Source organism: Aquarana catesbeiana, linkage group LG03 (assembly GCF_042186555.1).
Source record: "Aquarana catesbeiana isolate 2022-GZ linkage group LG03, ASM4218655v1, whole genome shotgun sequence".
NCBI classification, from domain to species: domain Eukaryota; kingdom Metazoa; phylum Chordata; class Amphibia; order Anura; family Ranidae; genus Aquarana; species Aquarana catesbeiana.
The window spans coordinates 538,140,301-538,152,730 of record NC_133326.1 but is presented as its reverse complement, the minus strand read 5'-3'; the positions used below and the strand labels follow the sequence as shown (position 1 = coordinate 538,152,730).

The following is a 12,430-nucleotide window of genomic DNA, read 5'->3' as shown; positions in this document are numbered from 1 at the left end:
CCAAAGTCTTCATAGAAGTCTATGGCAAAGCTCACTTGAAGCCCCACCGAAGCCTCGTCGAAGCCCCACAAAGCCTCCTTGAAGCCCCATCGAAGCACCATAGAAGCCTCATTGAAGTCCCACCAAAGCCTCATCGAAGCACCAAGCAAAAGCAAGGTGTAAACAGGACTGTAAGCTAACCATTTTATTTAGTGACAAGAGCTTTTTACTGGCTTCAGAGAGCTTTAACAAAGCGTGTCCCAAGCCTTATTTTTAAGCAAGGGTAAACTAGCCCTTAAGGGAGCTGCGACTCACATGTGATACCCAAGCCACTGGCTGGAGGCAACTGATCTAGACATAGAGACAACCAGACAGCTGGGTGGATTAGGGGGCCGAGACATCTCTGAAATACATCTTAGCTTCAATTTAACATCAGAAGAATGATATTACTCAAAATATATTTAAAGTTAAGAGCCGTCAGTCATTTCCCTTCATATTAGTTCTCAGATTGTAGAATGGCATTCGCCAGTTAGTGATGTAGATAATCGAAGGACTCACGGCGTAAAAGGCCCACTACATCTCTTTTGCCGTAAGTGAAAGACCCTACATTGGTGGGTGAGTGGATGGGACCATGGTGGTTGTTGGTTCGGACCAGAAAGTCAGCTAGACGTTGCGTAACACAGGTCGCCGTGTTGCATTTCCTCTTTTCTATCTGGTTCCTGCGAAGGGGAAAAAAAAAAACAGTTTACAAAGAGTTTTTCTACCATTTTCCACCCACTTCATCCCTAACAACTAAGCTATTAGAATAAGGCGTCACATCCACGGAGAGTCAGACGGTTGTCACGAAACAGCTGACGTGTCAGGAAAGACAAAAGATTTTTAGATAAAGCCACTTAAAGTTCTCCAAAGTTACCTTACTGACTTCACATAGTGTTGCTGAGAGTCAGGGATGAGTGTATAATTGTTCCGACTCTCAGAAAATTCACTTCAACAAAGAGAAAATTGACATTGCTTCTCCTAAAAATACAATTACTGGTTATTTACCTGATGCTGCTAAATTTCATACATATCAGTCTCTGCCCACAGAAGCTTACAATCTAATCGACATTCTATATTCACACAAAGATACGCAATTACACAAACTACCTGTAATCAGCTCTCTAGAGAAGTACGTGGTGGAATAGTCTGCAGAATATGTCAATATGTATCTTTCAATTGATTGGTGGAACAAAGCATTGCTCTGAAGCTCTTTAGAGAGGGCAGTGAAGGGATATTCTGCAGAATATATCAATATGCATCTGTCAGGTGGTAGATCAGACAGAAATAATCTGCAGAATCTGTATTTGTGAGGAGGGAGTTGGGGCAAAGCAATGCTCTACAGATCACTAAAAGTATCAGTGATAGTCTGCAGAATATATCAATATGCATACCAGGGTGGGTAGAGTGATGTTCTGCAGATCTTTGCAGAGGTCAGTGATAAAGGTAGACAAGCAATACCAACATTCTGAAGCTCTTCAATAAAATGATAAAATTAACTGCAGAATATATCAATGTGTATCTGTTAGGAGGCAGATCGGTGACAACAATGCTCTACAGATCACTAAAAGTGTCAATGATGGAAATATCTGCAGACTATAGTAACACAAATCATTAGGGAGTAGATGGGACAGTGCAATGTTTTGCAGATCTCTAGAGAGGCCAGTGATAGAATAATCTGCAAAATAAATCAATATGTATCTGTCAAGAGTTAGATGTGTTGGAGCAATGTTCTGCAGATTTCTATAGATATTATTAAATAAAATCTGCAGAATATATTAACATGTATCTGCCAGGATGGAGATTGGAGGGAGCAATGTTCTGCAGACCTCTTAAGAAGTCAGTGACGGAATAATCTGCAGAATATATTAATACATATTGGTCAGGAGGTAGATGAGATGGAGCAATGTTCTGCAGATGTCTAGAGAAGTTATTGATGGAATAATCAGCAGAATATATCAACATGTATCTGCCTAAAAGGAGATGGGATGGAGAAATGTTCTGAAGGTCTCGAAAGAGGTCGGTGATGGGTATATCTGCAGGATATATTCATATGTATCTGCCAGATCAGAGATGGGATGGAGCAATGTTCTGTAGGTCACTAAAAGCGTCAGCGATGGAATATCCTCCAGATATAGTTATATATATCTGTAAATGGGATAGTGAAATGTTTTTCAGACCTCTAGAGAGGTCAGTGACAGAATAATCTGTCAGGAGGTAGATGAAATGGAGCAATGTTCTGCAGATCTACAAAGGAGTCAGTAATGGAAAATACCGTAGAATATATCAATATAAATCAGGAGGTAGATGGGGCAGAGCAATGTTCTGCAGATCTCTGAAGAGATCAGTGATGGAATAATCTGCAGAAAACATCAATATTCTGTATATCTGCCAAGATGGAGATGGGAGGGAGCAATGTTCTGCAGATCTCTAAACTCACTAATGAAAAATTCCTAAGAACATATCAATATGTATCTGTCTGGTGGAGATGGGATGGAACCCTTTAGAGAAGTCAGCGATGGAATAATCTAAAGAATATATCAATATGAAAATATAAAGGGTAGAGGGGACAGTGCAATGTTTTGAAGATCTCTAGAGAGTTCAGTAATTGAATAATCTAAAGAATATATCAATCTATATCTGTCAGGAGAGGAATGGGATGGAGCAATGTTCTGCAGATCTATAAAGGGCACTGATGGGATAATCTGCAGAATGTATCATTATGTATTTCTCAGGGAGTAGATGGGGTGGAGAGATGTTCTGCAGATCTCTAAAGAGGTCTCTGATGGAATGATCTGCAGAAAATATCAATAGGTAGCTGTCAGGAGGGAGATGGGATAGAACAATGTTCTGAAGATCTCTGGAGAGGTCACTGATGGAATAATCTGCAGATTATATAAATCTGCATCAATCAGGAGGGAGATGGGATGGAGCAATGTCCTGCAGATCTCTGGAGAGATCAGTGATGGAATAAACTGCAGAATATATTAAAATGTATCTGTAAGGAGGGAGAAAGGAAGAAGCAATGTCCTGCAGATGTCTGGAGGTGGTAGTGATGGGATAATCTGCAGAATATATCAATATGTATCTGTCAGGAGGGATATGGGATGAAACAATGTTCTGCAGATCTCTGGAGAGGTCAGTGATGGAATAATCTGCAGATTATATAAACCTGCATCAATTGGGAGGGAGATGGGATGGAACAATGTTCTGCAGATCTCTGAACAGGTCAGTGATGGAATAAACTGCAGAATATATTAAAATGTATCTGTAAGGAGGGAGAAGGGAAGAAGCAATGTTCTGCAGGTCTCTGGAGGGGGTAGTGATGGGATAATCTGCAGAATATAGATAGAACACTTGTGTGGAAAAAGTTACAGAATCTATTAGTTAGGTATTTCTCTTGCTATAGATAGAATGAAAGAATGGTCAGTATTTTTGGAGAGATGTGTAGAATTATTAATGTAATAATGAAGGGAACACAAACAATAGATACAGATTATGTAATATGTCCACATGGCACAATGTAATATATATAAAATATGATATAATAATATATATATATATATATATATATATATATATATATATATATATATATATATATATATATATATATATATATATATATATATATATATACATAAAAAAAAAATCACAGCTCTACTCACTGACTTGAATACAAATACCTTAACTGTTATCTTTCGTACTTTTGTTCTGAACTTTCCCCACATTCTTAAAATCAGACCAATGTTCCCCTGAGTAGAGAAAAGCTCCCTACCTCTTCTCTCTGGTGGTCACCAGCGGCGACATCCCATTGGTCGGTGTGATCAGGGTGTGTTTGGTCTGTACTGCAATTGTCCATCCGTTCTCTGACGTCCCGTTGGCAATATCGGAATTTTTCTGTCTAGTTAAGAAAGGAGAGAACATTGTGAGTTTGATTCCAGGAAGAAAGGACCCTGTGTCCCCCTCCCTGCCCTTCCCAAACTGACCTGACCACAGGGGCCGCGTTTGAAATGCTGATGGTGACGGACAAAATAATGAGAAGAGCCATTAGTCTCAGGTGCTTCATTGTCTCCCCTCGACGGGCTGCAGAGAGAAATAATAGGAATTAGAGGCACAATAGAGACAATGAAGGATACGATGCTGCAGAATTCCATGTAACTCTTTGTGTGTCACCGAGAAAAGTGTAAGAACATTTGCAATGTAAAGTGTAATGTTTAATAGAAAAGAAGGGAAGTGTACAGAGATGGATGAGTAAGGCTCACCTTGGTGATGGTACTCCGAGGATGTTCGCAGGAGTGAAATTTTGGTGTCTGGCCAGTACGGGGTCTGGGAATTCCTTACTTCTGGCATCTGTAGAAGTCTTGTGGCTGATGTCTCATCTCCAATTGGCAACCAGCCGGCTGTTTTATACCCCTCACACCTGGGGAACGGCTGACGTCATAAGCCATGGGCCCCTCACCAGCACAGGGCAATAGTCATGTGACTCCCACAGCTCCATTCAACATGCCTGATCTTCCCAAACTATCATTGTGAAAAGATTCAGAGAGTTTTCTTTACTGTGACAGCTGCTTCTAGATTATGTACAGCTTCATAAGTAGTGACAGCACTGGTGGGAGGGCAGAGCATTACATCTATTCAATATTATACGCAATATTACCTTTTTATTAAGTCATAGAAAGCAGATTGAGAGTAAATCTATAAATTGTGATATTTTCCAATGTTACCCATCAGAATTAAGATCTGTGAAAGGCTTTAATAGAAGGAAATATTCTCTATAGCCGCATCGGAATCTATATGAGAAGTTTTCCCTGCCTCCCAAACAAAGTCATAACAAATTTTAAACAATAAACTTGAAATGTATATCTGATATATAATACAGTATCTGAAGCGCTCTGCTATCCACTCTTATGATTTAATGCACTTTGTAATATATTTATATACAATATGTGTGTGTGTGTGATATATATATATATATATATATATATATATATATATATATATATATACAGTGGGGATGGAAAGTATTCAGACCCCCTTAAATTTTTCACTCTTTGTTATATTGCAACCATTTACTAAAATCATTTAAGTTCATTTTTTTCCTCATTAATGTACACACAGCACCCCATATTGACAGAAAAACACAGAATTGTTGACATTTTTGCAGATTTATTAAAAAAGAAAAACTGAAATATCACATAGTCCTAAGTATTCAGATCCTTTGCTCAGTATTTAGTGGAAGCACCCTTTTTTATTATTATTATTATACAGGATTTATATAGCGCCGACAGTTTATGCAGCGCTTTACAACATTAGGGCAGACAGTACAAGTACAATACAATTCAATACAGGAGGAATCAGAGGGTCCTGCTCGTTAGAGCTTACAATCTAGGAGGGAGGGTTAAGTTATACATAAGGGTAATAGCTGTGGGGGATGAGCTAATGGAGAAAATAGTGCAGTTGTTAGATGGAGGCAGCATAGGCTTCTCTGAAGAGGAAAGTTTTCAGGGATCGCCTAAAAGTGGATAAATTTGGAGACAGTCTGACAGATTGGGGTAGGGAATTCCAGAGGATGGGCGAGGCTCGGGAGAAGTCCTGGAGGCGGATATGGGAGGAGGTGATGAGGGAGCTAGAGAGCAGGAGGTCTTGGGAGGAACGGAGATGGCGATTAGGTTGGTATTTTGAGACTAGGTTAGTGATGTAGCTGGGGGCAGAGTTGTGGATGGCTTTGTAACTTATTGTTAGTATTTTGAATTTAATTCATTGGGCGAGTGGTAGCCAATGGAGGGATTGGCAGAGAGGGGTAGCAGACACTGAGCGGTTTGTAAGGTGGATGAGTCTGGCAGCAGCATTCATGATGGACTGAAGGGGGGATAGTCTGTTTAAAGGTAAGCCAATGAGGAGTGAGTTGCAGTAGTCAAGGCGAGAGATAACCAAGGAGTGAATCAGGAGCTTTGTGGTTTCATTGGTTAGAAAGGGACATCGTTTAGAGATGTTGCGGAGGTTGAGGCGGAAAGCTTTGGAAAGTGATTGAATGTGGGGCTGAAAGGAGAGTTCAGAATCCAGGATAACACCTAGCACCTTGACATGTGGGGACGGGTGGATGGTTTTGCCATTGCTCTTGACAGAGAAGTCAGAGGCACGTGGGGGGAGGAAATATTATAAGCTCGGTTTTGGACAAGTTGAGTTTGAGGAAGTGGTGTGACATCCATACAGATATGTCGGTTAGTAAGTTAGTGATGCGTGAGGAGACTGATGGAGTGAGTTGAGGGGTGGAGAGATAGATTTGTATGTCATCAGCATAGAAATGATATTGAAAGCCGTGAGAGGCTATCAGCTGACCCAGGGAAGAGGTGTAGATTGAAAATAAAAGAGGTCCAAGAACAGAACCTTGGGGGACCCGGACAGAGAAGGGAAGGGGAGTGGAGAAAGTAGAATTGTAAGTGACACTGAAGGTGCGTTGAGATAGGTAGGATGAGAGCCACTGAAGAGCACAGTCACGGAGATCGAGGGAGTAAAGTTTTTTGAGGAGGAGGGGGTGGTCAACCGTGTCAAAGGCAGCTGAAAGATCCAGAAGTAGGAGTACAGAATAGTGTCCGTTGGTTTTTGCAGTTAGTAGGTCATTTGTGAGTTTTAAGAGAGCAGTTTCTGTGGAGTGTTGAGTGCGAAATCCAGATTGAAGGGGATCAACAAGGTTGTTTTTAATGAGGTGGTCACTCAGTTGGTTGTAAACCAGGCGTTCAAGGAGTTTAGAGGAATAGGGGAGCAAGGAGATAGGGCGTAGGTTGTTAAGATTGGTAGGGTCCAAGGACGGCTTTTTGAGTATGGGGGTGACCAGTGCATGTTTTAGAGCATCGGGGAAGATGCCAGAGGTGAGGGAGAGATTAAGATGTGGGTTAGAGAGTGTAGGATGGAGTCAGAGGGCAACCGTAGCATTTGAGAGGGAATAGGGTCCAGGGGACAGGTGGTTAGGTGGGCGATAGAAAGGAGTTTAGCAACTTCATCTGTAGTAGCAGATTTGAATAGGGGGAGTGTCAGTTTTACCTGTTGACATGGGGTCTTAGCTGGGGGAGATACCTGTAGAATGGAGATTTCATCACGGATTGTATCAATCTTTACGGGGATTGGATGAAAAGGTGTTAATAAGAGTTGTAAAATAGGTTTGCTTGGCAGTGTGGAGGAAAGAATAGTATTTTTGGAGGGCAGATTTGTATTGGTTGAAGTCTTTGAGAGACTTAGTCTTGTGCCACAGACGCTCAAGAGCGCGACTACGTTTTTTTGAGAATTTTAGTGTCATCTGTTTGCCAGGGTTGTAGGGGTCGAGACCTGATTCTGCGTGTAGTGAGGGGAGCGAGCTTGTCCAGGGTGGAGGACAGAGATTTATTGTAGATGGACGTGGCTTGGTTGGGGCAGGACAGGGGAGAGATTTTGTCATAGAGGTGGTCAGTAGCAGAATAGAGGAGAGAGGAGTTGAAGTTGCGAAAGTTTCTACGGGTGATGGTTAGGCGATTGGAGGGAAAGGTGGTGGAAGACAGGGGGAAAGAGAAACTAATAAGGTGGTGGTCGGAGAGAGGAAAAGGATTGTTTGAGAAGTTGCATGGAGTGCATAGGTAGGAGAATACAAGGTCAAGGGTGTTGCCATCAGAGTGAGTAGAAGCCTGTACCCATTGCTTCAGGTCAAATGAAGAGGTTAGACTAAGAAGTTTAGAAGTAGCAGGAGTGTTTGTATTAGCAGGGATGTTGAAATCACCAAGAAGGATTGTGGGAATTTCTGAAGAGAGAAAGTAGGGTAGCCAGGCAGAAAACTCATCAAGGAAAGTTGCTAATGGTCCAGGGGCCCTTTTGATCCAATACACCAATACAGCCATGAGTCTTTTTGGGAAAGATGCAACAAGTTTTTCACACCTGGATTTGGGGATCCTCTGCCATTCCTCCTTGCAGATCCTTTCTAGTTCTGTCAGGTTGGGTGGTAAACGTTGGTGGACAGCCATTTTTAGGTCTCTCCAGAGATGCTCAATTGGGTTTAAGTCAGGGCTCTGGCTGGGCCATTCAAGAACAGTCACGGAGTTGTTGTGAAGCCACTCCTTCGTTATTTTAGCTGTGTGCTTAGGGTCATTGTCTTGTTGGAAGGTAAACCTTCGGCCCAGTCTTAGGTCCTGAGCAATCTAGAGAAGGTTTTCGTCCAGGATATCCCTGTACTTGGCCGCATTCATCTTTCCCTCGATTGCAACCAGTCGTCCTGTCCCTGCAGCTGAAAAACACCCCCACAGCATGATGCTGCCACCACCATGCTTCACTGTTGGGACTGTATTGGACAGGTGATGAGCAGTGCCTGGTTTTCTCCACACATGCCGCTTTGAATTAAGGCCAAAATGTTCTATCTTGGTCTCATCAGACCAAATAATCTTATTTCTCACCATCTTGGAGTCATTCAGGTGTTTTTAGCAAACTCCATGCAGGCTTTCATGTGTCTTGCACTGAGGAGAGGCTTCCGTCGGGCCACTCTGCCATAAAGCCCCGACTGGTGGAGGGCTGCAGTGATGGTTGACTTTCTACAACTTTCTCCCATCTCCCGACTGCATCTCTGGAGCTCAGCCACAGTGATCTTTGGGTTCTTCTTTACCTCTCTCACCAAGGCTCTTCTCCCCCGATAGCTGTTTAGCCTGACAGCCAGCTCTAGGAAGGGTTCTGGTCATCCCAAACATCTTCCATTTAAGGATTATGGAGGCCACTGTGCTCTTAGGAACCTTAAGTGTAGCAGAAATGTTTTTGTAACCTTGGCCAGATCTGTGCCTTGCCATAATTCTGTCTCCGAGCTCTTCGGGCATTTCCTTTCCCCTTATGATTCTCATTTGCTCTGACATGCACTGTGAGCTGTAAGGTCTTATATAGACAGGTGTGTGGCTTTCCTAATCAAGTCCAATCAGTATAATCATACACAGCTGGACTCAAATGAAGGTGTAGAACCATCTCAAGCATGATCAGAAGAAATAGACAGTGCCTGAGTTAAATATATGAGTGTCACAGTAAAGGATCTGAATACTTAGGACCATGTGATATTTCAGTTTTTATTTTTTAATAAATCTGCAAAAATGTAAACAATTCTGTGTTTTTCTGTCAATATGGGGTGCTGTGTGTATATCAATGAGGGAAAAAAATGAACTTAAACGATTTTAGCAAATGGCTGCAATATAACAAAGAGTGAAAAATTAAGGGGGTCTGAATACTTTCCATCACCACTGTGTATATATATATATATATATATATATATATATATATATATATATATATATATAAAGTATGTCACAAAAGTGAGTACACCCCTCACATTTTTGTAAATATGTTATTATATCTTTTCATGTGACAACACTGAAGAAATTACACTTTTCTACAATGTAAAGTAATGAGTGTAAAGCTTGTATAACAAAAATAACTCAACACACAGCCATTAATGTCTAAACTGCTGGCAACAAAAGTGAGTACACCCCTAAGTGAAAATATCCAAATTGGGCCCAATTAGCCATTTTCCCTCCCTGATGCCATGTGACTCGTTAGTGTTACAAGGTCTCAGGTGTGAATGGGGAGCAGGTGTGTTACATTTGGTGTTATCGCTCTCACTCTCTCATACTGGTCACTGGAAGTTCAACATAGAACCTCATGGTAAAGAATTCTCTAAGGGTCTGAAAAAAGAATTGTTGCTCAACATAAAGATGGCCTAAGCTATAAGAAGATTGCCAAGACCCTGAAACTGAGCTGCAGCATGCTGGCCAAAACGATACAGCAGTTTAACAGGACAGGTTCCACTCAAAACAGATCTCGCCATGGTTGACCAAAGAAGTTGAGTGCTTGTGCTCAGTGTCATATCCAGAGGTTGTCTTTGAGAAATAGATGTATGAGTGCTGCCAGCATTGCTGCAGAGGTTGAAGGGGTGGAGGGTCAGCCTGTCAGTGCTCAGACTATACGCCACGTGCTGCATCAAATTGGTCTGCATAGCTGTCATCCCAAAAGGAAACTTCTTCTAAAGATGATACACAAGAAAGCCCGCAAACAGTTTGCTGAAGACAAGCAGGCTAGTGACATGGATTACTGGAACCATGTCCTGTGGTCTGACGAGACCAAGATAAACTTATTTGGTTCAGATGGTGTCAAGCGTATGTGGCGGCAACCAGGTGAGGAGTACAAAGACAACTGTCTTGCTGTCCTGACTTCCTGGGTTTGTACCCCTGCTGTGCTCATTATGAGGGGCTCCCACCATCCCTGTGCTGTGCTGATTTCCTGGGTTTGTACCCCTGCTGTGCTCATTATGAGGGGCTCCCACCATCCCTGTGCTGTGCTGACTTCCTGGGGCTGTACCCCCGCTGTGCTCATTATGAGGGGCTCCCACCATCCCTGTGCTGTGCTGACTTCCTCCTGGGGCTGTACCCCTGCTGTGCTCATTATGAGGGGCTCCCACCATCCCTGTGCTGTGCTGAATTCCTCCTGGGGCTGTACCCCTGCTGTGCTCATTATGAGGGGCTCCCACCATCCCTGTGCTGTCCTGACTTCCTGGGTTTGTACCCCTGCTGTGCTCATTATGAGGGGCTCCCACCATCCCTCTGCTGTGCTGACTTCCTGGGGCTGCACCCCTGCTGTGCTCATTATGAGGGGCTCCCACCATCCCTGTGCTGTGCTGACTTCCTGGGTTTGTCGGGGCAGGTCAAGGTAGACGCCCCTCACAGACAGGCACGGACACTAGCGCCCAATCGTCCAGAATCGACGACGAAGTATCCAATTCGGTATCTTTTTTAGACAAGGACCCTCTGGAGCTGGAGGGGTCTTTCCATCCGACCAAGGGCACCCTAAATAAAAGCAGAGTAGAAATAACAGGAGGCGGAAAAAGTTGCGGCAAAGGAAGAGGGAAACAAAAGCGAACATACGAGAAAGGGGACCGCACGATCACAAGGAGCCAAAATCAACATCATTGACTGACCTTGAATCGGACCATACGGGTACCCACGACCTTACCATTATCAACCTTTCCCAATTTAAACTTGAAAATAAACATCTAGCGCTCCTGAGTAGAGGTCTCTCTTTCTCTCCTTCCACTTCCTGGGGCTGTACCCCCGCTGTGCTCATTATGAGGGGCTCCCACCATCCCTGTGCTGTCCTGACTTCCTCCTGGGGCTGTACCCATGCTGTGCTCATTATGAGGGGCTCCCACCATCCCTGAGCTGTGCTGACTTCCTCCTGGGGCTGTACCCATGCTGTGCTCATTATGAGGGGCTCCCACCATCCCTGTGCTGTGCTGACTTCCTGGGGCTATACCCCTGCTGTGCTCATTATGAGGGGCTCCCACCATCCCTGTGCTGTCCTGACTTCCTGGGTTTGTACCCCTACTGTGCTCATTATGAGGGTCTCCCACCATCCCTGTGCTATGCTGACTTCCTGGGGCTGTACCCCTGCTGTGCTCATTATGAGGGGCTCCCACCATCCCTGTGCTGTGCTGGCTTCCTGGGTTTGTACCCCTGCTGTGCTCATTATGAGGGGCTCCCACCATCCCTGTGCTGTGCTCATTATGAGGGACTCCCACCATCCCTGTGCTGTGATGACTTCCTGGGTTTGTACCCCTGCTGTGCTCATTATGAGGGGCTACCACCATCCCTGTGCTGTGATGACTTCCTCCTGGGGCTGTACCCCTGCTGTGCTCATTATGAGGTGCTCCCACCATCCCTGTGCGTGGGAGCCCCTCATAATGAGCACAGCAGGGGTACAGCCCCAGGAAGTCAGCACAGCACAGGGATGGTGGGAGCCCCTCATAATGAGCACAGCAGGGGTACAGACCCAGGAAGTCATCACAGCACAGGGATGGTGGGAGCCCCCTCATAATGAGCACAGTAGGGGCACAAACCCAGGAAGTCATCACAGCACAGGGATGGTGGTAGCCCCTCATAATGACCACAGCAGGGGTACAAACCCAGGAAGTCATCACAGCACAGGGATGGTGGTAGCCCCTCATAATGAGCACAGCAGGGGTACAGCCCCAGGAGGAAGTCAGCATAGCACAGGGATGGTGGGAGCCCCTCATAATGAGCATAATGAGTTCAACGACTGCCATATTGAGAAAGGTATTTTTTGCTGTTTAAATTCATTATAACGAACGTTCGTAATTGTTACGAAAAGTTAAGGAACCTAACGAAAATTTGTATTTCGTACAAATCCAAATTGAATTTCGGACACGAATTACGAAATACGAATTAACGGCTAATATGAAACGGAGCGGAACAAAACGAAACAAATTTATTGATGGCGCACATGTCTAGTTCCTGACGCCTTAAAGATGGTTATCCTTCAAATAACAGCGAAAGTCAACGCCTTGTTGATCCATCCAGATGGACAAATGTCTAATCCAGGGAGCTCCGGACATATCCAACCAGAT

The 12,430-nt window shown here is 43.8% G+C and overlaps 1 protein-coding gene across 1 annotated transcript; it reads right to left on the bottom strand.

The window, feature by feature from the left end:
* Positions 1-248: 248 nt before the first annotated feature.
* Positions 249-4,543, bottom strand: IAPP (islet amyloid polypeptide). Its single transcript, XM_073624085.1, has 4 exons — positions 4,281-4,543; positions 4,005-4,101; positions 3,794-3,919; positions 249-698 (listed from the first exon to the last, which is right to left on the bottom strand). The coding sequence occupies exons 1-4, from the start codon at positions 4,366-4,368 to the stop codon at positions 509-511; spliced, it is 501 nt and encodes a 166-aa protein (XP_073480186.1). The 5' UTR covers positions 4,369-4,543; the 3' UTR covers positions 249-508.
* Between the last annotated feature and the right edge of the window lie 7,887 nt (positions 4,544-12,430).

Bases quoted from the DNA above. Each gene is read 5' to 3' on its own strand.
- IAPP (XM_073624085.1), bottom strand. From the start codon at position 4,368: ATGCCAGAAGTAAGGAATTCCCAGACCCCGTACTGGCCAGACACCAAA. The intron at 4,102-4,280 runs GTGAGCCTTACT...TTCTCTCTGCAG, and splicing joins CTCGGAGTACCATCACCAAG to CCCGTCGAGGGGAGACAATG. The intron at 3,920-4,004 runs GTCAGTTTGGGA...TTTCTTAACTAG, and splicing joins AACGCGGCCCCTGTGGTCAG to ACAGAAAAATTCCGATATTG.